General features: G+C 41.3%; 1 protein-coding gene across 2 annotated transcripts; it reads right to left on the reverse strand.

Annotated features, from left to right (window-relative positions):
* Window positions 1–54: 54 nt before the first annotated feature.
* Window positions 55–26,365, reverse strand: kmt2bb (lysine (K)-specific methyltransferase 2Bb). 2 transcript variants are annotated; one of them, XM_051405487.1, is made up of 36 exons: window positions 26,045–26,365; window positions 24,350–24,428; window positions 20,645–24,193; window positions 20,377–20,555; window positions 20,085–20,204; window positions 19,187–19,373; window positions 18,316–18,547; window positions 18,149–18,216; window positions 17,795–18,052; window positions 17,496–17,602; window positions 16,418–16,528; window positions 15,665–15,778; window positions 15,304–15,450; window positions 14,166–14,258; window positions 13,945–14,062; window positions 13,731–13,844; window positions 13,194–13,378; window positions 12,866–12,967; window positions 12,414–12,524; window positions 12,154–12,230; window positions 11,684–11,907; window positions 11,477–11,580; window positions 11,206–11,343; window positions 10,796–10,954; window positions 10,589–10,706; window positions 10,408–10,486; window positions 10,133–10,293; window positions 9,879–10,046; window positions 6,241–9,421; window positions 5,448–5,548; window positions 5,152–5,289; window positions 4,766–5,018; window positions 4,464–4,571; window positions 4,206–4,289; window positions 3,378–3,507; window positions 55–3,286 (listed from the first exon to the last, which is right to left on the reverse strand). In XM_051405487.1, exons 1-36 carry the CDS (start codon window positions 26,348–26,350, stop codon window positions 3,011–3,013), a joined length of 11,679 nt encoding a protein of 3,892 aa, XP_051261447.1. In that variant the 5' UTR covers window positions 26,351–26,365; the 3' UTR covers window positions 55–3,010. The 2 variants fall into 2 exon arrangements, with proteins under 2 accessions (XP_051261447.1, XP_051261446.1); XM_051405486.1 differs by having other exon boundaries at window positions 26,021–26,365.
* Window positions 26,366–27,121: the final 756 nt, after the last annotated feature.

A 27,121-nucleotide genomic window follows, 5' to 3' on the forward strand; every position in this document is an offset into this window, starting at 1 on the left:
GACCTAACTTGGCATTTTACTTCTGTAAAAAAAATTCCAAAACAGAACAAGGGGTAAATATAGTGAACTGTATAGTGAATATGGAGTGATTTCAGACATAGGCAATTATCAGACAGGAGATACTCACAAGCTGCATTACATAAGCATAGGAGGATACTTATCTATTAATTATAATTATAATTTGTAAGCCTTTTTGAGCCTTCAGGTGCCTGCATTTCTATACACATGATCATACTTGTTACTTTCTTGAATTCCAGACAGCTTCTATATTTAAATCTTCCATAAATCATGTTAACCACTCATTTTACATTAATGAACATTACAGAATCCAACTAATTATTCAACAACTGTGAATTTTGTTCTTAAAAAAGCATTGTGTAACATTCCAGTTAATGATTATTGCTTCACATTACCACTTTTTTTCTCTACTCTGATCTTCCATAATAAAACATGGAATTTGTTCAAACATCTTAACATCTTTATTAAGCAAATGACATTATAAATAAAAAAGTGCATAGAAAAATTAAACAGGTTTAGAAATATGTATACAAATATTTACAAACTCAAGGTTTATTTGTACATGGTAACAAAGACGTAAATTTAAAGATCACATATTTTCTCATTTTTATGTCTTTTACACTTACTTTAAAATAACCCTACTATTTATATATATATATATATTTATATATATATGTGTGTATATATAACATACAGCTTTCTTAACAGATTCTGGGAGAGATGGTCATGATAACTTAAGGTTCTGACAAGTGCTTTGCATCCTTCATTACACACACACACACACACACACACACACACACACACACACACACACACACACACACACACACACACACACACACACACACACACACACACACACACACACACACACACACACACACACACACACACACACAAGCTCTGCAGGACATTAAAACCACCTACACTTAAATTATCATCCTCTCTTTTTGCATCAGTATTCCCAAACATCTGTGTAAACAGCTGAGGTAGAATCCTTGCAAGGAGTTGGGAGTGACTCTGCTCTTGTTGTCAGCTAGGTGATTGACACAAGTTAATCTGGGCTCCATCCCAGTGATTGGACATGCAAGAAGGGAAAGGGGATTAAGATCAAGACAAAACACAATGGAAATTTGCTCTAATAAGCCTGAAGAGATAAAGGGAGAAAAAAAAAGAAAAAAAAAAGATGAACATGGGCTTGGGGAGGCAAACAGTGCTCACTTTACTCCTGTGGCTGATTCTAAGACCGTCAGTAATCTACCATAACAAAAAATAAAATAAAAATGATTCTTTAAAAATACCTGCTTTAGAACAATTTCTGTCATAACAGCTTAAATGCATGACACAACTGCCCCAAAAGAAAATTCAAGTAAATTAGTGAAACAAAGGACATCATTCATAAACAAAAAAGAAAGAAAAAAAGAGAAAAGAAAATACAAATGGTGGAGATCTCCTAATACACCAGACCGCCACCGTTTGTACAAAGCACAACCTTTTACCATTTAAAATTATGAATCAAAACACGAATAAATATAACTACCAATTTTAACAGTGTGTGAATCAGATTAGCCTCATCAATGACAGCACTGAACATTGACTAAGAACAACATTAAACATTATTTTAAGGTGCTGATTGCATTCTCTCAGCTCCATTTTAGGCTGAACGTTTTCTGCAACAGCAACATCTAGAAAGTCTCAAGCCTGGTGCAGGAGCTGAATACACACACACACACACACACACACACACACACACACACACTCAGTGGCAATGCTTTATACCGATGCTCTCCCTGATTAAGAGATAAACTGTAGCAGGTTTTTACAAAGATGGAGATATTTTGTATGTTTGATGGTTAGTTATGTGCAACTGTAGGGCAGCAAAGTCTTATTGCAATAGGTAATGAGCATCTGCCAAGAGAGTAATAAAATATATATTTAAAAAACTGATATTCACCACAACTCTTCACTTTTGGCTTGGGTAGTGTTTGCTACATACTTTATAAATATGACACAATTTTACTGACTGAAACCGTTGCATGGCAATAATCTATTTTAGACTCAACACAGGAAGAGAGTGGGTAGAAAACAGCAGACCTAACTTAGCAGACACTTTCTATTAAAATGATGAGAAGAGTACTGCTCGAGTGCATAAATTTAAGATAAATGGTCTCAGCAGGGTGAATGAACAGCTAAACAATTCCTGATTTGCAGGACACCTTAGTCCAAACTAAAGACTTTAAAGACCTTTCAAAGCTTAGCACCATGGTTGTTGTTATTCACAAAAAAAGAAAAAGTCTAAAAAGAAGAAATATTAACAACGTGAGAAGTGTTAAATGTAAGATAAAACACACAAAATGAAGGTTTCGGTGAATGTATGGCTCAAGAACTGACTTCACCACTACACAGATGGGGCTATAATGTTCCCATCACTGGAGGATGGAGCAATCATGATTACAAGTGTATATAGACAGACTTACACCCCCCCCCACCCCCAGAAATGAATAAAACATATAAGGAATCTCTCAAAGCCTAGCTATAGGTTTTCAGCAATGATTCAAACAGATAAGGCTTGACGTGTGTATCAAAGGAATATTGTTGGTGTCGTCCACACTGATGCAGGAACCCCTAACATTTTACACATCTGGTTCAAATGTTCTGTTGTTATGAACACCAAAACCCCTTCCTCCAAAATATTAACAGCTGTCTGGACTCTTCACAGGCAGAAGTACCGTGTGAACAGATATCAGGCAAGAAACTTCTCAAAAGGTTAATGCATTTTCTGTGCAGGTTCTCCTCTTCGTCCTCTTCTTATACTATTCCAATCGATAAAATGTCCATGTATCACTTCTGAACCACCAAATATTCCTGTCTCATAGTGGCTAATTCCCTTGCTGTGCGGACTGCCCACTGCCTCCCCAAGCCCAATCCAGTGCCACCTTAATTTAAGGCTTACTAGTAAACAGGATCCTCTCCTTTACATACAAGGGATGTCTCAGTTAAGGAAACGGCGACATCGCCGGGCCCCACAGTTGCAGTTGAGTTTGTTGCTGGCGTCTTCAATGGGGAACTTGTAGTCGTACGTGAGCTCCTCCCCTCTGTAGATCTTCCGAAGAGCAAAGATGACGATATGCTTCCGGCCTTCCACGTTGATCACTCGAGAGTAGCAGTTAGGTTCACAGGAGTGGTTGATGAATCTTGCGGCGTTACCGTGCATGGTTGCATCCACCACATCAAAGTCATCAATGCGGAACATGTAACAGCCAATGCCCTGCGAAGGTAAAAATAAAACTCATTGATACGGTTGTTGTAGACAACTGACCTAGGGTGAAAGTGATCAAAGAAACAGTAACCCAACTAACCTTGCCATCGTAGTACTTCTCCCTTTTGTCAGTGAGCACTGAGCGAATGACGATGCCTGCATATTCAATAACCATCTCCCCTGCTTCAATATTCCTCTTGCAGAAAAGGCCGCGCCCATGGATAGCAGACCTGAAACAGACACACAAAATGATGATGTGTCAATTGTGGCGGCGTGGAGTCTGGTATGGTGCAATTTGGGATTTTGGATGTGAAATTTCCCATATGGGCTGAAATACAGTAACTTGAATCATTCGTGCAAATAAGGTGAAAAATAAAAGATTTCATTATGGTATTGAAACAGTGGGCTAGCACACAGATACGTCTAACATGTCTAACAGAAAATGTTTGATAGTGGTCAAAAATCTTTTCGTATTTTATCCAATACGCTGGTTTATAATCAGCCTCGGCTGTACTTTGTGTTTACTTCTGAATAGCAAATGTTGGTATACTAACATACTAAGATTTTCATATTGACTTGACTCGACTGTGTCTAATTAAAGCCAGACAGAACAGCTGTAGTCTTACTCCAACTTATCTGAGCAACAGCTGTTTTCGAGCAATGTGAAAGCCAGAGCCACAGCTTAATTACATCATTTGATTGGACACACCCAAGTTACTCATCAGTTCTTGAAGCAAGTGCAGTTGCAGACTGCCAAAAAACTTGAACGCACTGCATTAAAATTTCTGACTGCAACTCCTTGCTTTATAATTTAATTTTCACCAAAAATATTAAAACCAAACATTTTTGTCCCTTGGCAGTCCTTCATGACACAACCCAACAAAAAAAATAGCATGCATAGACTTAGCAAATGTCATTTTGTTCTGACCTGTACACGCCTACAGCCTCCTTGGATGTCCTTTCCAGATGTCTGAAGCGCATGGCCATGGGCAACTCCAAACTAGTAGCCCGTCTAAATGAAGAGCAGAGGATAATTCAGAAAAAAATCACCATTCCAGTGTCAATACCAAATCTCAGAAAAAGAAAGTCAAAAGTAAGTTGTAAACTTCAGAAAGAAATAGTGCTTTGGAAAGTGTTGAGACAACATTTTAACCCAGGAAAAATCTACAATTCTGTGAAACCTGACCTTGTAGACTTCAAAAGAACTTCATCTTCCTCATCATCGTACGGCCCAATGTCAGGAAGCTGTCTATGCTGAGAAGCCAGGAAGTTAAAGATATCAAATGTAGACTTCCTGTTGAGAGAAAGAAATATCAGGTCTGGATGGTTATGGATACTACAATCAACTCATTAAAATGTAAAATACAAAAAGTCAAATAAAAATACAAGTTAAAACATCACACTTTTTAAAATGATTTCAACTCTGTTTTCACCCAGATTTAGAAAAAAAAAAAAAAAAAAGAATTTGACAATAGATAGTCAACATACCTAAGGTACAGCTCGGAGCGTGCACAACCACTTGGATTGACAGGAAGGTCGTCCTCCTGGCTGAACTGTTTAAAGAAACGGAAGCTATGGCGCTGACAGCGATGGGCTCCTTGAAGTTGCTCCAGCAAGAACACCACAGCATCATGGACCAGACCCAGCATAGAAGCACCGGTGATCCTCCGAAAGGTCAGAGGTCGTAACCTTGCAATTGCTCGTGCCTCCTGCACCCCGTCAATCACTGCTTTCCAAGCCACTGAAGGGAGATTTGATCATTCGTTTTTATAAAGTGAATAAAAACCATATCCAGAAACTTATTACATTATTTTAAGAACAATTTAATTTGAAGGCTTTTGAGGGAAATATTTCACATGCAGTATTAGCCTTACCCTCAATACTGTCTGCCTCTACACTGAAACCATCATCACTGGTTATCTCAAATTTTAAGTGTGGCTGGTCTCTGTTGGTTGGACATTCCTCATCCTCCCCTGACGGTGGTGTTTCATCATCTGAGGTAGCAGCAGCACCTAGCAAAACACAATTTATACAGTCAGGCTTTCACACTTTTCAGGAATTAACATGTTTAGCTAAATTACTTCATACCATATGACGCAAATGTTGCTAAACTGAATTATTTTGCAATTCACAGAGATCATTAAGTTACGCAATCAAAATGTAAGAATACCAGAGTATTTGTTCCAGTCAGTCAGCGTGCTGTGTCCCACTGGTTCCCAAGCATTTGGCTTGCCTTGTTCGCCACGAGACATATAATCCCAAGGCTCGGATCTGAGGAAGATAAGAGAGTACAAGTGTTTTTTAAACACAAAACTAATGTTTTCCATTTTAACCAAATGCACTCAATGTGAAACAGACCTGTGTAATATTATGTTTTCAGAACCAACAATGAAAGCACTGTGCTTGCCAAGCAAATCAAAAAATATACCATTAAAAAAACAGCATAATTTGTCAGTGGTGCAAAATAAATTATTTGTAGATGAACCATAGCAAGCTCCACTTACTTACAGTATATTAAATCCAGCATTTGAGCTGATCTATTTCATCAATTGGTCTATTAGTGGATTCAAAGCTTTTGATAATATGTTTGCTTGTCAAATGAGAGGATTTGCTGCTACTCTATCAATTAAATCAATAATAAAAGAAACTGTTAGTTTCAGGTAGGGCTGGGCAATGTCCTAAAAATAAAATCTGATTTTTCATTTACACCACACTCAGTGTATGATTTAAATCCTTTTTTTTTTCTTAACAAACAAACATTATCTTATCTTTGGTAAGATGTCTGGGGCCCTTTCTTCTCATATGAGATACTAATTATTCGACACATTCTGTTCAGAAGCTGTACATTACCGCATTGTAACATTCATAGTTTAAATTTTACAATTCAAACTCGAGTTTATCAATTGAATCGATTTATTGCCAAGCTCTAGTTGCAACCCTGTTTAAGACAAGTAAAATCTTACCCTGAGCTATCAGAATCGCTTATATGCTCCTCCTTTAACTCGTCCAGGTTCAGTACTCCTTTCACTGTTGGGGTCTTGATTCGGACTCCCGAAGCCCTGCTGGAGATGCTTGGAAAGGTAGGTCTGCAGCGCTCCTCGTCCTTACTGATGGGCTCTGGTTGTAGGAAGTCAACTTTAGATTTCTTTGTGACAATACGGTCTGAAAGCGAAGACACTCTCTTCATGCGGACGTGGGTACGAGGGCGGGACACAGGAGCTGGTGCTGGTGTTGGTGTTGGTAATGGCGAGTGAGGCAACACTGGAGGTTCCGGTTCAATTAACAGGCCAGGTGGCAATACCAGTGAGGAAGGGCTGAGTGTCCGAAGCCCACTCCACTTGGGAGTGTAGTTACTTGCCATTGCCTGATTGATAATTGCTTGAGCGCTTTCAGCCGGAGTCATGGGAGGATTCTCAGTTGACGGAGCAGGCTGCCCTGGGGCTTTGGAGCACTTGGATTTTCTGGATGCACTAGACTCTTTCTTTTTCTTTGTTTTTTTCAACTCTGGAACAGGTTCATCTTTTGATGTTTTTGTATTCTTTCTTGGCTTCTTCACATTAACTGATGCCACTGCACCGTTGCTGTTGTGAGTAAGCAGCTGTGTAATTGTGGTTGGATTCTGAACTGTAGGTGTAACCGACGGAGGAACTGCTGTTACTATGTTGGCCCCAGGTGGTGGAGCTGTCATATTACCAGCTGCTGCTAGTGTGGCTGACAGTGCATTGCTTTGCAAAAGGCTGGCAATCTGAGTGACACAGTTGTAAGAGGGGGAGTTGGGAGTGGGTAATTGAAAAGTATTACTTTCTGGGTTCTTCACAAAGATCTGTCCAAGGCGGTTCACCAGCAGGACATGTGGTGTAGGATCCACATTTGGACCACCCACCTCCTTCACAGTTAGAATAGCATGTCCGGGCAAAGCCTGGGGAACCACTGGCTGTTGAGGTTCTAAAGCTGGCCTGGGTGTAGAAAAGTTGATCGAGATGGTGTGCCCAGATGTAGCTTCCTTCTGCACAGACGAAGAGCTGTAACCATTTAAGATAACGGGGGCTGAGGTGGTATGGACTGTTGTTGGAGCAGCTGAACACAGTGTTGACAGTCCAGAAAGGGACGATATTGACGCAGAGGAAGAAACGATGGTGACAGCTGTAGAACCCAATGGCTGCGCTTGTGTGGAGTAGATAGGCAGAGTGACCGTTCCACAAGTTCCTGCTGGGGGACAAGCGCCCGATGTAACTGATAACACTGGCTCATTTTGAGGGGTAACATTTAGCAGTGTTTGCGCCACGTCACTAACAGTAGTGAGGGTGGTTAGTTTAGTAGACATGGGCTCCATAGATGGGAAGGTTGCTGACTCTTGCGAGGATGTTACTGGCTGAAGTGTGATACTTGTTAGAGGAGGCTGACTGAAACCTGGTATACAGGAATACATCTGCAGAGGGTCTACAAGGCCTTGAGAAGGGTTTGGTACATCTGTAGACATTAAAGGGGAAGGTTGAAGAAGATCCAACAGGGCACCCTGACTGTTATCTGCTGAATTTGCTGATGACGGTTCCATTGCAATAGCTGTTAAGTGGTTCATTAATACAGCAGACCCCTCAGCTGATGACACACAGTGGCTGCTGCCAGGGTTTATGTTCAGGGGTTTACGAGCTTCCGATTGTTGGGTCTCAAGCGGTGTGCCTTCTAGCAAAGGACCCATCTCAGTTAAATTTGGACTAGCATCACATCTCTCAAGAACAAGAGGTGTTCCAGAGGCAAATCCTAAACTGGAACCCTGGAATAAGTCCTCTGAATACGAGGTCTCAGGCACCTTTGTGAGTAAGTTTGGCAGAGCATCATGAACTGGAGTATGAAGCATGGTCTCCTGATTTATTAAAGGAGTGTCAGAGCTTTGCTCTTTGAGTGGAGGGTTTCTGGAAATACGTGGAGAAATAAATCCCATGTTGTCCTCATTTGACTGACTGGATTTAGGTGGAGCATGAGGTGAACTATCTGTAGGTCTTTTGCTGGCAACTGAAATGGTGACTGAAGACGAATCTGTGTGCTTATCATTGGATGATGCTTCAGGGAATAGACTCTGAACAGCCTGCGTACCGTTTGTAGTTTCCGATTCTGCAACATTTTTATTATTTAGGTTTTTGGCTTGTATCTGAGCTCCACTAGCACCCTCAACTTTCTGAACATCGTCGTTGGTCGCTATGCTTGCATCGCTCTCTGTACCGTCATCTACACCATCCAGCTGAGCCATAGGCCGGGAGGAAGGGGAGGACGGAGACTTGGAATGATCTTTTGATCCAGGGCAGCTGACTATTGTCCGCGAGAAGTCAAAATAGTGCTCCATATCATCATCAGATGAGGTGTTGCCTACATCATCCCTGGCTGACGCTGCAGACCGTGGCAGGTTGGCAACAAGAGTCTTCTTCTTGTGTACCTCTGGGGCTCTTTCCCAAAATTCCTCCTGATCATCACCTTCCACCACTATTTGCCCCCCACAATTCATTGCCACACCTTCATTCAGGAGCGTCTCTTCAATCTCCAACTCTGTCCTCATCTCTTGGCCGAGACTCATGCTGGGGTCCTTGTGGAATGAACTATAGGGAAATTCTTCTTCACCCTTCTGTTGGTCTAAGTCCCCCTGTGGTGACGTACCATTTGCTGGAGAGACATCTTCAGGTTCTGGTGACGCTAAGAAATTGTGCGGCACCTCGACCGAGTCTGACTGGTTCAGGTCAAATGACAAGCGATTTCTGGGTAGATGTTGTATGGATGAAGAGAAAGATAGACTTGGTGAGGGAAAGCTGCCCGCACTGTCCTGCCAGCTAGACTGAGGAAAAAAAGTTGAGGTACAATGGGTCATTGTATTTCCAGGGCATCGGACTGAGGAAGCACTTCTACCTCCGACTGGGCGGGATGATGGAGAATTTATCAGGTTGTCTGTAGCACCAAGTGGGAACTGTGGGGAAGTGGGAAGGGAAGATTTTCCAGCACGGAGGGTAATTGGTCCAGTCAGAGGGCCCAGAGGAGGGGGGGAGATGTGACCACGAGGGCCTGTTGTCTGTGAGTGTGGGCTGTGGCGTCGAACCCGCCGAGTCTCCTCCAGGTCACTTATGGTTAATATGTGGTGGGGTTTCAGCTGGCCTAGTCCTAGGAAAAAAAAACATGATTCATATTTTTCTTCTGCTTTTTGGGTGACTATATAAAAGTTACTGCAGAAGAAAATCAAAAGAGACAAATACAGAGAGAGAGAAACAGACAAGCAGGCCAAGCCAGGGTGTGTGTGAGAGAGACACACAGACCAGAGTAGGTGTGTGCGTTGCAGGAGCGTTGCGTTAGAATTTCAAAAAAAGAAAAAGCTGAGCAATATCTTATTTGGAGCAATTTAATTCTAGTGACTTTATGGACAACGCTTTGGTCAAAAATAAGACTTTAGAGTAAGGACTTTTTAAGCACTCTCAACAAAGGGGATTTCTTCAAAGATATCTCAGCACATCAAGCGCCTTGTACGGACCCTTAAAAAAAGAATGTGTCCACTACTTGAGCGCTTTTCATTGGATTGGCCTATTTTTTATTAGTGAATTAAAAAAAAAAAAATTATATTTACCTGGGGATGGCAGAGGTCGGGACATTCCTCCAGCTGGTCTCCGGGTTTGAGGATAGGTGGGAATCTTTGGCCTTGCACCATGATCTGTCTTGGGGGGAGGTCCTGGGACGAAGGTTTCCTCTGTTGGGGGTTGGGGTTCTCTTACATCAGTCTCAGGTGTTTCTGATTCTGATGATTCATAAATGCAGTTTATGAAACGGTTAGTGTCTTTATCTATCGATGTACATTAAGTAAGTCAGTTGTAAAACACGCACCAGGTAGTGGACAGGGGCTGTGAGCAATGGTGTGATTGTCTCCTTGGTCAGGCATCTCCTCAACAGGCTTCTCAGGGACAACGGGTCGAACCTCCCGGACTGTACATGTGTATTTGCACCGGCGCAATGGATTAACTGTACTCCAGTACCAACGAGAACACCTTAGGAAAGCAAAACAAAACAAAAAGTTCTAAAAGTGCTTTTCATTCTATGTTGCAAATATAATACAATTATTTATATAAAAATTAAGTTTAAAAAAATTAAATGCAACTTACTGAAAACCCACAGGACACAGTTTTCCTTTGCAGGCTGAAAGTTCCGTCAGCACACCCAGTCTGTCTATCTGCAAGGAGCCTGTGTGGTGACAATGTGGATACCAATTATCAGTTACACATAGGCTCATATTAGTAAATGCCAGGGGGTGAATATGAAACCAGCTAAAAGAAAGGTGCTTACCAATCATCACGTTGATTAATTCTGGTTCCAGTCCAGTCAGGAATTTTCTGCGAAGGCTGATGCCCTCAAAATCCACATACACTCTGCGGTTTACTTCAAATTCTTGACCAGTTATCATCTAGACAACAAAAGGAATGTAAGTGATAATAAAACACAGAATCAAATTCCAAACCTTTGAAATGATACGGTGAGGAGAGGAGAATTTACCCTGCCACTGATGAGATGTCGGTGTTTGTAGCAGTAGACCTTCTTATCATCCTGGAACACACAGTGACGGGAGCGGGCACACATGAAGTGATAGTTGCTTTGACAAGATGTCAGGCAGCAGCCCACTGTGGCACCCGTTTGGTTGCACCGTTCACACCGCTAAGAGGGGGTTGGGATTGATGGGGGTAAAAGATGGACATGTAAAGAGTCAGGGTATAACAACTATCAATTTAGAATGTATATTTGTTTACAAGTAGAACCGGACTGATCTATTACCAGATTTCTTTCACTTTCAAATATCAAAATCTATTTAGTTTGCAAGCAATCAAACCAAGATTCATTGTAATATTGTGTAAGAATGCACATTATTAAATGGGTAAAGCAATTCATAGGGTAGGTTAACAACTAACCATCAAGCGGCCCCTTGTGACAGCACTGTGTACATGCAGTAGAGAGCCATTCTCCTCTTCAAACACCTCAGCTGACCACAGACAGCAGTTAACATGTGCCCACTCATTCTGGCCCAAGTACAGCAACCTGCCTGCTTCCTATGGAACAAGAACACAAAGACATTCAGTAACAAATCAATACTCTGTGTATAGAGTATTTACAAGCAGTTTGCTCTCTAAGTTGGGTATTTACAGTGTACAATGAACTGTTGTTAATTGTCATGTTACTTACATTAGGTTTGAGATCTCCATATTTTTGGCACAAAGAGCACTGTCTCTCATCATCTTTAGACCATCCAGTGTCTAAATCAGCCTTTGAAAGCCGGCCCCTTTTCCCTACATAAATGTAGAAAAATGTTGATTTAAAGGCCTAACTCTGCAGAAGATAAACAAAAATAATACAAGTTGCCAATTTTGTTATCTGAATTGACAGCATTACCTTTGAATTTGAGCCTGACAGCCCTGCTGGTTTTGAAGTGGTTCCGGCTTGTTGGCTCCCCAGACATCGGACAGACTGCCTCTTCTTCCTTTACATCTAAGCTTTGTCCATTGTCCTCCTGCAAGAGCCCCAGCGGAGCCATGGACGAGAGCTCCTCCCTCTCCTGCCACTGGGCGTAAACATGCTCTGTTGTAGGAGGATGAACAGCATGGGACAACATCCCCCTTTAAAAAAAAAAAAATCATAGAGTTAAAAAGTGAATAAATATTTCTTTTTATGTCAAAGAAAACCAGAACTGTACTTTTATATATGTACACCATTAGTTATGCAGTAAACTAAATACGTAATTATGATGAAGGACTCTCCACATAGTTCTAGAGCCTTGAGCTCAGTACATGAACCATGAACGCAAAGAGTAACTTTCAAATTAATATCCACTTCTATGCCAGTCAATGGAAACCATTACTCACATGGGCAAGTCTTTGGTACAAGGGTTCCACACCTTTGGATCTTGGCTGTTGAACCAATTAAATACCTCCTCGAGGAGCTAAAGAGAAAAATCATATCAGTCAATTACAAATGTTAACTCACCTGCATTTTCTAAAACTATTATATAACTTCACTCTGCAGTTACTTCACTCCCATTAGTAAAACGAAAAACAAAAAGAAAAAAACATGTTTACATACAATTCTCAATAATCTCTGCATTACTTTTTTGGTCATACAGCACCTTTAAGTAGTAAGAGCGTGCTAGGGCAGTGGGTCTCTGCTCCTCAGGAAGATCCTCCTCTTGTTCAAGCCTCTTTCGCACCACCTGAACCACATCTTCATGGAACATTTTCTATAAAAAACGTTTTTTTTTAAAAATCCATTAGGTTGCATATATTAGCATTCTTAACATACAGCATGTGACGACCACCCCACAATACCATATGTTACAGTGGGAGGAGGAAATAGTGCCAATGCATAGACTATTCCTTTTGAAAATCAATACGTGTAATTTATGCTACGAGTTTTATTTTTTGTTTTCTTGCCTTTAAATTATCTCTCAATCCTTCTTGGAATTTAGAAGTTAATCTCCATTAAGCCCCATAAAATTAAGACAGACATTCTTTTCCAAAATAGACGCACCATGATGGTCAAACAATGGTCAAGACATTGAATAAGAAGTTGTGTACTCACCAACGTGGTATAAAGGCCTTTGTCAAACTTCTTGCCTACAGCTCGGAGGTCACAGGCTGGCTGTCCTTCTATCCCACTGTCAGGATCAACCAACTTCTCACACTGAAGCAGAAACCAAAGCATATATGAGACACTATATTTCATTCAGCTTCAGGACTACAGATCAGTGCTAATAAAGATAGATATACCCCAGGGAAAAGCAACACAATCTAGTGATTGCATTTAATTAAAATTAAGTTTTTGCTAGTACTAACATAAACACATCAAGTGTCTTATTTGTCACATGGTACATTTAATTCATAAAAAAGAAAATGAGTAAGAGGTCTACCTGTGAGCAGGTAACAAGGTGCTGGGTGAGGGTTGAGGAAAGCAAGCAAGCCAGCACTTTTTCCACGCCAGCCCTGAGCTCAATGTAGAGCAGCTCTCTCCAGGCACTCGGTTGGGTCACACTGCACGGCCGACATGAATACACTACACTCTCAGGCAAGCTGGACAGGATCTCATACAGCTCATCTGAAACAATTTTACAGGAATTAAGCATTGAAATTCTAACCAAAATCTGTGCACATACTTAAAAAAAGGAACCCACAATAGAAAATGTTTACACTAGATCATGTGCACCTTCTGCATGTGTGTGAAGCAGGACTTTGTATGCATGATCAGCAAGTACTGGGTAATAAGTAGATTTGAGCTTTTTTGCCCTCCCTGCTCCGTTTCAAGTGACGCAAATAAATGTCAAAACACCTGAGAACAAAAACCTTCATACGGTAATTTCATTTGATATGGCTTCACCAGTGTTAATGAGCACAAAAGCTTTGATGCCATCACTTTCTACTCTTCAAAAAAGATAAAGAATAAAAATCACCTGTTAGATCCTCACACTTGGCATGTACCCAGTGGTTGCAGGTGCCACACTGCATCATCTGACTGTCATAGTCATTGTCCTCATAGCACTTGAAGCAGATTGGACAGTAGTTACCTTATGAGAGAAAGATGCATTCAGAAGGGATTAGACTCAACATAGATCAGTAGCAAAGGAGCCGACAGATTTCCAAATGTAGTGAAGGTTTAATGCTCACCCAGTTCATAGAGTTTTGAACAGTCTGGACAAAGTCCTTTGTCGTGGTTCCAGTCAGTATCCCAACTCTTCCCTGGTGTTACACCACAACTTTTACACCTGATGCATGTCATACACACCTGCACAAAAAACATTATATTAGCACCAGCAGTCAATGTATTCCAACCTCGGAAACTTTTGCAAACACACATGACTTGTTCTTTTTAAGGAACGGGAACTTACCCAAGCTTTCCTCTTTTTGTTTTGTTTTGGATAGTTGGGTCCCAGACAGGAAGTGTGATAACAGTTCTGGCATCGTTCACACTCCATCAATGGCTGAGGGAGACATTAAAGGTTTAATTCTTAGTGACTGAATTACATTAATACGGAAAAATAGCAAAGGGCCACAGGTGGGATTCGAACCCTAGTTCGCTGGAGCAAGGACTCAGCCTTAGTACATGGGGCATCAGCTCTACCAGGTGAGCTATCTGAGCACCCCTATAGTGGTGCTGTTGTGTTGTTTTGGAACTAGGCTTAAATCCATGTTGTCAATTTCAATGGCTAGTCATCTAAATGATGTGGTCAATAGCAAAACGAATGTCAATTAATCCTTAAATAGTGTGCATATGAGTGTGTTGTGAAACACTGTTTCTGCTGCACATAGATGATTAGATAGATTTGAAATAGCTTGTCTTAAAACTTTTATGTTTAACAAAAAAGTAGTTCAAGATCATTTTTGAATGATGCTTACTGTTATGTTCAAAAGCCATCCATCCAAGTGACGGAAAAAAGCTTTGGTCAAGTAAAAAATAAATGAGAAATGAATGAGTAGTGAGCGGATATTACATTACAGATCAGCAGATTACATTGCACAACAATTCTGGGTTTAAACATGCTGACATTACGTAGCAAAGGGTTGTCAGGAGGACGTCCGGTATGACTCTGCTAGACCTGGAGGGGAGACTATGCTTTAAATCAAGAAAGCCATTATTGGCATCTCTCTTGTCATCATATAGCTTCGGAAAGCAAGAAATATAGTCTCATATACGCTCATATAGACAACCTCTTTTTTCCACTTTTCCCTGACATTAAAACCTTGTGCTCAGGAAGAAGTTTATTTGCCTCAACCCATCTGATGGAAATGCACCTAATTTGCATTGTATTTGTTGTGACATGTCCATCCAAATCTATTATCCAAATACTAGAAGTTGAGTACATCAAGGCAAACAGCTTGGAGTACTATTTCTCCAGTCACCTTTCCAGAAGGAGAGAGTACAATGAGATGACGTAATTAACAGAGCACCAGTCACACCTCAAATGGTCGAAAATGTGATTGAAATATGACATTTCTGTTTCATATACTTGGCTTAAAATGATATACCTGTGAGTGCTTGCTTTTCCTGCCACACACATGGCAAAACTTGCAGCGACGACAGCACCAGTTTTCCTTGTTCTCCTCAGAGGGGCGCTCCGCTGGTTCAAGGCAAAACTGGTGAAAGGGCTCACAGCATACTTGGCAATACAGCATCTGCAAAAAGAAATTCACACAAAGAAAACTCAAATGATATAAACCTCCTGATATGATTACATTCATGCTTTTCTTCTTCTGCATCATTTGGTGTTCTGTTTTACTACAACACAACTGTAAGAACCTTGTCATTGCTACACAAATCTAAAATGGTAAGAAGGGAAAACATTATATACTATTCCTATTAAAATAGAGTAAAGCAGTAAGTAGTTACCTCATGTTGCCCTTTACTGGCACAAAGGAAGCAGACATAGGGTGGCATGAGCGGTGCAGAGGTCAATATACTTAAACCACCCATATTCCAGACATTCTCAGAAGTACAGTCCTCCTGAAAACAAGACACACAACACTATTAACAGCTGAGAAAAGACTGCTCAGTCCAGCAGTTACCAGCATAACACCATGTCTGCTGATGAATATCATTTGGGGGGGAAAAAAAAAACAGATTTAAATATAATCTTTTACATCATGATGTTGTTTCAGTTGGAAGTAGCTCAACTGTACATTTTTTATATATTATTTCTATACTTTTTAAAATTTTGTTCTGATGTTAAAGCGCGTCACTTAATCACATTTCTTATGAAGTATATGTGAAGTATATATAGCATATGCATGCAGTATATTCATTTTGGAATGAATAAATAAACACTGACCTCTAGTGGACAACAAGAGACACCAATGAATTCCAATGGCTTTATTTACTACATATGCAACTTGCTGTTATAGTACTCTGATATTAATACACTCTGTGGAATGCATATATATATATATATATATACATACATACACACACACACACACAAATATGTTAAAATGTGTCACCCCAATCAATCTTTCGTCACATATCTTATTTTTAGAATGGGTGACAGCAAACACAAATTCATTGACTGTTGTAACCACTGAACATAATCATGTAAGAAGTGCGTTTATATTACAATATATGTGATGAACTGTACATGTGACCTACCTTGAAGTCAACCCTGATTTTGTGAGTAGGTTTAGAACACTCAACCTCTCTCTGCTCAAACCCATGGGCCAGGGCAGCCAGCACACTGGGAGGGGTCTGCTCCATAGGACCCTGAGAGACAATCATGACATGAATGTTGACGGTAATGGACACACTTAAAGCACTAATTAACTTGCTTTTAACAATCTCAGAGGCATCATGGATAGCCCATGTACACATGACATGTCCACAGAATGCAATAAAGAACATGAATGGTGGAGCCACTATATCAGGACTTTTGTCAAAGCTGCTAACAACAGTCATTCCCTCAAATGTCACCCTGTTTAGTTGTTAATTGTGCCACACTGGACGTTCTCAAGAAAGATATTCCAGTGTGGGCCGTGCAATTGTCGTATTCATGTTCATCCATATTATTTTGATCACGGCTATCAGAGGGTTTGCAGTGGAAACTGCTTTGCTAGATGTGTGTTAGTAGAGTCGTTCTTCAGCTTCCTTAATGTTATCACAAAAATCCCTGCCAGCATCAGAAACATAAGCAGTACATGATAACCAATGACGCAGCACCATACATGAAGCTTAAGTCTGGTTCATGTTTCATGTGGAAATGGATGTGGCAGAGCATACAGTCAATATATCTGAGTTGCAATAAAGACCACGTTAGATTGAAATTGTGTTCGAGACATCACAGTATTATACACCTCAGTTTAGGAGTGGCTGAACAAGAACTAGAACTACTTGCTACCAGCAGGGCATTTTTGAAAAATTAAACAGGAGAAATATACAGCACGTCCTGAATTTGCAAAAAGGAACAGCCCGGAATGATGAGGTTTCTCATGCCTAAAGCTGGCAGTATACAAACAACACTGTATTTGGCATGTTTTCATAGACAGAATTGGCAGGTAGGTGTCATATGACTATGACAATATGTTAATAATTGAGATCAATCAACACAGTGTGCCAGTGCTAGACAGCAGAGCTTTTTGAAAATTTTGCTTTGACACTTATTGTGCAACACAGCACAAAATACATGTAGTGTTGGCCAGTCAGGGCGTTGGTACTGATAGGAAACATTCCCCACCTTTTCAGCTTTACGTCGGCCAGATGGCACACGATGGGAGCTGGACTTTCGATGCCTGACTTCTTCATCTGAAATGTCTCCAAGGAATCCATCCAGTGACACAAAGTCTTTAGAGGACAAGAAAAAACAATGTGTAATATTAAGTGGCACGTTACAAGGCATGAGTTAAATGAAATGTGTTTACAAAGACTACAGCTCCACGTTATATGTAAGCTGATACTTATTAGCTGTGCTGTGTTAAAAATAATCAACTACATCATGAATGAAGAATCCATCTCTTCTCTTCAGTGTTAATTTACCTTGACTGAAACGGGGTCCAGCGCCCCTTCTCCTGGCTGGCGAGGCAGAGCTTTGCACAGCTTTGTCATCCAGATCGGAGTCGTAGTCCACCAGGTCAAAGTAGACGCGGGGTTTCACAACACGCTTTGGCTGCTTCCTTACTGATGGACTGTGGCTGTCACCCGGGAGACCAGATGGCGAGTCCGCAGCAGCCTCATTCCCTTCGTCGTTACTTGAATGCCCCCCACTGAGAGAGGATCGCCGTCGCTTGGAGGAACCTTAAAAAACAGAAGAGGCTGCGTGTGACTGACTTGCCTAATGTTATGTAAGTATTACAGCAGCATGGAGCTTGCATGCTCAAGTGGAAAAAATACCTTTGGGGGCTGTTCTTCCACTTAGTCTGCGTGCTTTTCTCTCTTCAATTTGATCACATCTCTTATACCTTAAAATAAAAACACACAAAAAAACAGACTCTTAATTATTTACACATACACTGTGATGAGCTCCACAACAATTCAGAGTTATGTATAGGTCAACTTACACGCAACACTGCCGTTTGGTATTGGGACCACCAAACTTGGGTTTGTCAAGGCAGTTCATGCACTTGCCGCAATCGTCCTCGTGGTTGCAGCCTTTGCATACGCCACACCTTCGAGAGCGATAACCAAATGGCCCGAGTCCTTTCCGTTTCACAAAATTTGACGGCTTCTTGGCCTTGGTGACCTTTGGATCTGACAGCCCGGGACTGTCTGACTCAGAGGGAGACCCAACATCTGAAACAAAACGTTATGTAGTTCATTATACACCTTTCAGGATGTGGTTGCTGTAGCAGATATTTTGGTGGCCCTCATTTTGGTTTGGACATTGACCCACACTCTTTTTTTTTTTTATTTGCTTTTAATGTTTAGCTTAGTCTGATGTGTTTTTAGCATTTTACTATTTTATGTTGTTTTGCTGCTTTTACGTTTAATGTAAAGTGTCTGAGTATTTAGAAAAGCGCTTATAAATAAAATGTATTATTATTATTATTATTATTAAAAATGTTCTTATAAGTATACACAATGAAAAAGCATCACAATAGCCAATGGCACATCAAATCACTGGAATAGTAGGATTTATAAAAAGAAGGTTTTTAGCAATAAGCCAATTGCAAATTTGAGCGTTTGGCCATTTGAAATAAATTCAATTGTAAAGACTTCTGAAATAGAGCTCAATTTATTTGGCAATTATTGTGCAATTCAAAACAATAATCACATTTCTCCTCTACTCCATCCTCTGCCCTGATTGAAAAACTGACAGTAGTACCAACACCACTTCGACTGCTGCTGCCATCAAGTTATCACATTCAAGTCGTGAAAGAAGTGTCTAAAGAAAGCAAATCCAGATAAGTCTGCCAATCAGTTTACACCTACCTTTAGCGACGTCTGAAGGGGAAATGCCAGTTCTTTCATGAAGAGGCAAGGCACTGAGCCTGGGAATGTCATCTGGAACCAAGGCTCGAGGCTGCCCCAGCACCACAGATGCAGCACGACACACATGCTTGATACGTGGACCTCCTGCTCTACGGAACTCCTGGCACAGTGGGGAGATGAGCTGCGGCTAGAAAAAATTAAAATTAAAAAATCCGATCAGGATAGAGGCGCTGAGGTACAGAGGCTGGAATTTAAGGGTGCTACTATCAGGGTATTTGAGGCTGATCACAGATCACTAGAAGCAGTATCGGCTACAGATCACTGGGTCTATTTAAAGTTTATAGTGGAGCCTTATTTATTATTATTTACTATTCTTAACAACATTTCACATTAAGTATTAAAATGCATTCATTACTATATCATGAGTCGACAACTGTCAGGTCATTTCTTATTTCACTACTTAATTCTCCACCTTATTTTGGTGTTTTATTAACTCACAAAATACTTTGTGCACTTGCTTCTCCTCCTCATTTTTCCCCTCTGTGTCTCTCACACACACACACACACACACACACACACACACACACACACACACACACACACACACACACACACACACACACACACACACACACACACACACACACACAGTGGTTACTCTTTCCGTTTCTCTGCAAAATACTACAATAAATCCCTGGCCGTTAATAAACAGGGCGGGCCGCCCAAGTAAATCTAATCTGAAACACTGGTCATAAATTTCAGTGCAGTACTGAGTTTTCTTTTTAGATTATAGCAGGAGGTTAAATAAACAACAATAACATTGGCAAAACCAGAGACAGAAAACAAGATTTTTAGTTGGATCGATTTCCACCTCAGGTCTATTGATTTGTACACTTACTTGTCCTTGAGGTGGCTCTGTCTTGACTGGAACATCAGCATCAAGCTGAACCCTCTGCTTCCTCCTTTGTCTCTTAGAGGTCACATCCCGAGACCTGGCGCCAGTCGGGCCACATAACAGCTACAGGGTTAAGAAAAAAACAAGGCATCAATACAATCCTCCAAAAACTCTTGAAAAAAAATAACAATTGTGTGTTTATATCAGGCTTTTCTCATCTATGGCAGCTCCTAAAACATAGAATGTATGTCTAAAATGACATGAGGACATGTGCACGTAGTCAGTGTGATCTTACCCCAGATGACTTGAGCTGTTTCTGCTGGTCAATCTTAATGAGCTGGACCTTGGCTTTCCTGAGGAGATTGAACATTCTTTTATTTGCACCAGTGAGGCGCGCTCTTTGTGAAGGTCCCTTCTCCACAGATCCAAACTCGCCTTCACCTACGCCTGAGTTCGGTTCTGACTGCAGCTCTCCTGTGGATATAAGGTAAGATATACCAATTAAAGCAAATGTTGAATGCTTAGGGTTCAATATTCTGATGATTTTTTATTATTTTGCTTACCTGAGTGAAGTTGGGCAGTGTCTTTTGCTGCTAAATCCTCCTCTTTGCTGTGCTGAAATGCAAGGGACTTGGAGTTCATAGTCCTAACGCACACAGAAACTTTTCTCACCACTCCAGGAGAATCAAGGTCTTCTATCTTGAGCTTGGACTTGTCCTTCTGGGCGTTTGTATTCCGCTGCCTGAGGCTAATGCTCATGGCCTCATCATCAAGTCCTTCTGCTAAATCAACGGGAGGCTGAGGAGGTTTGCTCATACTATCCATCTCTGTTGTGTTTTTGCTTTTGGGAAGTGCTGTGTGTGCCTTCTTTAGCCTTTGATAAATCTTGAGGTGAGCTGTTTGTTTGTTGAACTTCGGGGAACTTTTCTTTTTCTGAGCATCCAGTAGGTCGATAGACAGTTCTGTCGGCTTATCAACTGCTGTAGATAAAAACAGATCCTCACATTTGCTCTCCGGAGCTTTGTCCAGTGTATACACCTCCTCACTAGACTCTTCTGGCACATGCCACTTGAAACTAGAGTTCTTTAGAAGAGACCTCTTCTTTTCAATTTTGCCACTTTTTCTCTCAGAAAACAGGCTGTCGGAGAGATCAATGTTGTCATCTAGGTCCTGAGCTGAAAAAAGATCAACGTCCAGTTGAGCTGCACTCAATATGTCCTCCTCGTCCACTGGCAGGATAGGGGATATTGCTCTGCCCGTCCCATCATCTCGCCTCTTTCCCGGGCGCATTTGCAAGCCCAGTTGTAAGCCCTTCTTTGGAGAGTTTCTTCGAGGCAACACTGACATTCCAGCATCGTCCATAAACCTTTGCGGGGTCTTGATCACTCGCGAGGATCTGGCACTTACAACAGGCATAATGAAGTGCTTGATGTTTTTTACAAACTTTGATTTACCAGGCTGGACGTCCACAACATCTGCTTGTCTCCCATCAACTAATGTGTCGGTTTCTTCCTGCTTCAAACTCCCTTTGTCGAGCCCTATTTCTATCAGCTTAGAAATTATTTTAGCTTGTGGCTTTGGCCTTTTTGACCCAAACAATTGAAGACCCGCCTGTCTCTTTTTGTACTTTTTATGTATGCCAATAAGTTTAGCGCTTGGGACCAGTGTGGTAGCTGCCAATGGGGTGGCGATGTCACTATCCCCCTCAACAATTTGTGGACTATTTTCTGATGATTTAAGTGGAGCAAACTTCCCATCTCTGCTCCTGTGTCTGTGTTTCTGACGCTGCCCTATTAAACTTTTCCGCCTCTTTTTTATTTTTTTGAGAGACTTCCTTTGTAGACATGGTGTTTTTGGATCATTTGCTTGACCTTCTGACACTAAAGATTGTTGGCTATCTATCAAGTGAATGTCTGTTTCTTCTTTTACTGGTGGCTGTATCTGCTCTTCTTCCACTGACACAGTGTCCTGTTTTGCTTCAGGCTGGGCGCTATCTTTTGCTTCTGACTCAGTTACCTCTGTTTCTAAAGGCTGAGTATCTTCCTTTAGCACACACTCTGTGATAGTAGCTTCAACTGCTGCCAACTCGGTGTTGACAGCAGTTTCATGGGAGACAACAGCCTTCTTCCTTTGAACAGACCTCTTTTTCCCTAATTTATTATTTCTACATCTTTTAGGCTTTGAAGGCACAGGCAATGGTTTTGCCTCTTTCGTCTGTGGTTCTATCTCATGCACCACCTTCCCTGGAGAAACTTCACCTGGCACCTGTGAGAGATCATCAGCAATCTTTGAGGAAGCCTTATCAGGAATTTCAGAGGAGTTTACACTGGCCACTTGAGAGTGGTCCTCGGCCAAAACCTGACAGGAGTTTTTAGGAAGACCATGTGAGCTGGAATCTTCAGCTGGAGCCTGAGAACAATCTTCAACGTGCACCTGCGAACTATCTTCATCCCGTGGACTTGTTCTTAGCCTTCGTTTCTGGGTGGTCACTGGCGTATGACTGACAGACTTTGTTTGTGGCGAATCAAAGCTTGATGTCCTCCTCCTCAGTCTCCTAGTTGGTGTGACTTCAGTATCCAGACATGATGGTATATCCTCATTAATTTCACACAGATCTTTAAGAACATCGTCTTTCTTCTCAGACACGGGACTAACTTGCTGAATTAAAAAGGATGGCTTTGAGCTTTTATGTTTGCCAGGAGAGGAGACCTTTTTGATCTGAAGAGGGGGAACTTTCCCACAATCTGTTTTCGTCATTTCTTGAGGAGGTGTTTCATTTACGTGTTCCACTTCAACTTCTACCTGTAAAGTGGACTTTTCCTCAAACGACAAATCAGCCTTGTTTTCGGAAGCCTTCTCATTATTGTCCAAGCTTTTACTCTCTTCGGGGGCCGAGTTATCCAGTTCCGATTTTTTATCCGCCCCCTTTAAACTCTTGTTGACACTGGCGTCACATAAAGTCGACTGATCCTCTTCGCTCACAGTCTTCTCTGTTACTTTCACAGTGGTTTCTGCAACCTGAGTCTGACTTCCTCCTTTCTCTAATGTTAAAGTCCAGACAAATTTTCTCAGTTTCTTCTTTCGAGTGGAGTTCTTCCCACTGGCGTTCTGTGCATCATATTTTGGGTTTCTTATCTTTTTAAACTTTAAACTTGGGACCCTCGTTCCCTCGTTTTTCAAAGGCAAGCTGTCACTGGATTGTACAGCTAAATTATCAGTCTCTGTGGATGATCGACCATGGTTTTCCGGAATCGTAACATCCTTATTCAGCCTCTTGCTTTGTCTCCGTCTGTCACTTCTCGCTGACGGCTTGGCCTCCACTGTTTGAGAAGCTTCAGGCTGTGACTCTGCCAGAACGGCATCACTTTTACTCAGACTTTCTGGTTCAGCTGCACTGTCTGAGACTTTTTTGGAGAGTGGGTTAGAGACTCTGTTGCTCCTGCGAACCGTGAGTTGATTAACTTCAGAACTTTGCTCTGTCACAATTTCCTTATGCTTTAATTTCTTTGCATTTGTTTTTGGCTCTACAGTCCCAGTCTCCTCAACAGTGTCAAATTGGTCGGCCGATTTTCTCTCTTTTAATTTTTGGTCTCCAACCACAACTTTGGCGCTAGTCTGGCAGACTGGCTCTGTCTTTGAAGCAGATCTCCCACGCCTTCTTGCAGGTACTGTCCCCCCTCCCTTATCTTCTGTGCCATGTTTATCCTCATGTGGTTCAGCTTTTAATTTGACATGAGCACTTGAAATCTGGTCGCCCTGAATGTCCTTGGCTTTAGGCGGATCCTGAATTCCTTTTATCTTCAACTTCTTCACAGATTTTCTATTAGGCTCCTTTACGGTTTTCATTTTCTTTTTGGCCACCAACTTTATAGTAATCCTTGGTGCTGCTGATGAGGCTCCGCTTTTAGTGGACTGTCGATCCATAGTGTTTTTTCCTTTCGAACCTTTCCTGCAGTCCTTTGCGGGCTCTGCTTCAGGAGATAAGCCGTGTATTTCCTCCGAAGATTTTACATCTTTCACAGGATCAGGTTGGGTAATAGCTGCCTCCACTGCTGGCGTTTTAAGCGGTAACTTCTCACTTTGTCTTTTAGATTTTGTGTTGACAGCTTCACCTACAAAACAAAAAATATGAAATATTACAAAACCCATGGCCCCTCCACTGAATACAAAACTGGGATAGAAAACAACCCTTTTTTATTTTGGACATGCTTAATTGAAACTTTAGCGTATGAACATAAATATGTGGAACCGTAATAATTTGCCTTTACCTTTGGAAGGGTTTTGTCTGGACCATACAGGTCCTTTGGAGCTTTTTCTCTCAGCTTCAAATCCTCTGAAGTCATCTCCCTTGAAAAAATAAAAACACGCAAATGAACACCTGAAACGACAGACAATAACACTACTCTGCTGGAGGCTGCCGAACTATCAGCAAAAACAATGACTAAAATGGTAAGTTTATAGCATTTATTTTGAATTTCAGAGTTTGCTGTTAATTACATCCCCTGCAAAGACTAGGTAGATGAAGCAACACTGAACATTTCTCTGAATGATTCATGTTCATCATATTGATGTTTTTATCAATACACCTAACGTTACAATGTATGTTTAACTTAGCTTATGTACAGCTATGTCAAATAAAAAAAAAAAAAAAAAGGTTATTTACTTAAAACTTTAAAGCAATACTATCAATCACAGACAATGGACAACTGTTTTCATTTTCTCCACATTCAAACCAAATCTTTTCATTCATCTCATCCGAGTTGGAATTCATTAAATATTAATAGAGCCTGCATTAGTAATAACCTAATATGCACCTAGCTGGGTTTTTTTTTGGGGGGGAGAGAAACTCTTCCTGAACTTTTCATGGTGCTGTTACATGTACATAAGACATGCAAGCCCAGAACTCTGCAATCTTTGTATGAATCACACTTGAGCAGTAAGGACGAACACCTACACTACCTTCAAACAACTGCAGGGACAGGTGGGTCTGCAATTACGATTCCCTCCAAGTACTGTACATCCTACTCACGCTTACAGCTGTGACCTACAAGCCTATAAACAGCCCCACTCTTATGAATCGCGATCAGACATTAACGACTGCATGTGTACTAGTAGAGAGCTTTTTTTTTTTTTTTTTTCAGACAACAAGGGTGCAACTGGCTTTGGCACACTTCTGCACCACCATTTAAACATGTCGTGCTTGGTAACATAAGCTAGCAGTTAGCCGAAAGCATTTAAGCTCACTTCTGTCTGCACAAAGGCTAACTTACCTAGCTACAAAATAAAACTTAATTATCTGAGTGTTAATATCGCGGTTACCTTGTGCAGACGAGTAAGGCCCTGCAACATCCGCGTCTGCTGTCCTATTTAAACTAGTTAAGCAGACAACTCTACCCGCATCTGGACAGCGTATGAAAACACAAGTGTTAGCTAACAGTTAGCCGCTGTACAGGATACAGGGGCGCTAGCCTTCCCGTTCTTTGTGTTCGCTATTAGCTAGCTGCTACTCTGGCCCGATAACGAGCGGGCCATACATGAAATAATTACGATCCCTGTTTACAAATCGGCGCACACACTTCACTGGCTTTTTAAAAAGATCTTCTACTCGTGTTTTCACCCGCTAATATTTTTTATCCCACAAGATAGCGATTGTGTGAGCATTGTTGGTGTGAGTTGAAGTGCTCTGCTGCTTTGTTTGAAGTGGTATTTTGTGTTACGACTGTTCATTAAATGTCAAGGAAAAGCTGCACTGTGCTAACCATTAGTTAGCATGTTAACGTTAGCTCACCAAGCGTGAAGCTAACGTTAACATTAGCCTAGCGAAAGGGATGTTGACATTTCTCCATGACACTAAACCAGTCACACTGCTGTGGACAGCACTCATTCTTGCACATTTAACGATCAGACAAAATGTGAGAAGATGAAATAAAGATACTAACTCCTGGGTCGGTTTGGGACCTCACCTCTTCACTCCCACTAGAGCTGTATCCAGCCTGGCCAAGGATCTTGTGGCTCGCCTCTATCCCAAGTAAGCGCAAGTGAGACTGGTCTTCGTTTAACGATAGGACCAGGTTTGCGGGCCTTGGCCCTCCGTTAGTCACATCATCAGCTTCTAAGCCTGACCGTCCGAGTTGCCATCGCTTCTCGGAGCGCAAACGACTGCGTGACGACCAAGGCCGACCGGGGAAACGACCTCTGGCCGTAGCGGTTCCACCTTGGCCTCCTACGGCAGCCGCGGTTGCTGATCCGCATCCCGCTGCCGCCATCATTGCTTCAACAACAACACACACCGACGGCTAGCAGTTCGAGGAGAGAGAGAGACAAGAGGGAAGGCGCGAGATGGGAGGGGGGAGCCGCAATGCTGCAAGGGAAAGTGAGTTTTTTTTTAGTGAGGCTCCAGAGAGGAGATTGGGTCGACCTCTGGTGGTGATTGTACGTCAAATCTCCATTCAGAAATGTCTGTGCTGTACATATTGCATCACTGGCTGTTACTGGCCCTTAGTTATAAACATATGAGTCCAACTTTATTGGTTACATGAATCTTAATTCTTCTTATTATTATATATTCTAATGTATTATTTTATTATATTATAATATCTAACTCACTGGTCATCTTTATTTATGTCTCGGTGTATACAAGGCTGTCTTATATGCTGTTTAAAAAATATTCTTAAAGAGCATACATACTACTTTCCAGGCATGTATCATAATACATAGGTAATAACATACATAGTAATTCATTCTCTAAAACTGTTTCAACAAAACATTTCTTCGACAAGATTTATATAATTCTGTTCGACAGTTAACAATAATATTAGGGGGAAAGGTGAGCAGGGAAACGATTATTTAAAATCGCTTCCATGACAATAAACTGGAAAAAGAAGGTGGCTCTGAAATGACAGTTCAGTAATAAAAGTGACAACGTATGGTAAAGAAGGCTTAATTAATCAAATAATACATTTACATAACATAATTACCATCTGACAGAAGGAATGGAGTGTAAAGGCAGATTATAAAGACACTACAGTACAGATAAAGTG

This window comes from Dicentrarchus labrax, unplaced genomic scaffold, assembly GCF_905237075.1.
Source record: "Dicentrarchus labrax unplaced genomic scaffold, dlabrax2021, whole genome shotgun sequence".
NCBI classification, from domain to species: Eukaryota; Metazoa; Chordata; class Actinopteri; family Moronidae; genus Dicentrarchus; species Dicentrarchus labrax.

Excerpts from the sequence above, each read along its gene's own strand:
- kmt2bb (XM_051405486.1), bottom strand. The coding sequence starts at position 26,350 with ATGATGGCGGCAGCGGGATGCGGATCAGCAACCGCGGCTGCCGTAGGA. Across the intron at positions 14,259-15,303 it reads GGAAAAGCAAGCACTCACAG|CCATTGATGGAGTGTGAACG; the intron begins GTATATCATTTT and ends TGTCTCCCTCAG. Across the intron at positions 10,707-10,795 it reads GACATCTCATCAGTGGCAGG|ATGATAACTGGTCAAGAATT; the intron begins GTAAATTCTCCT and ends TTTGTTGTCTAG.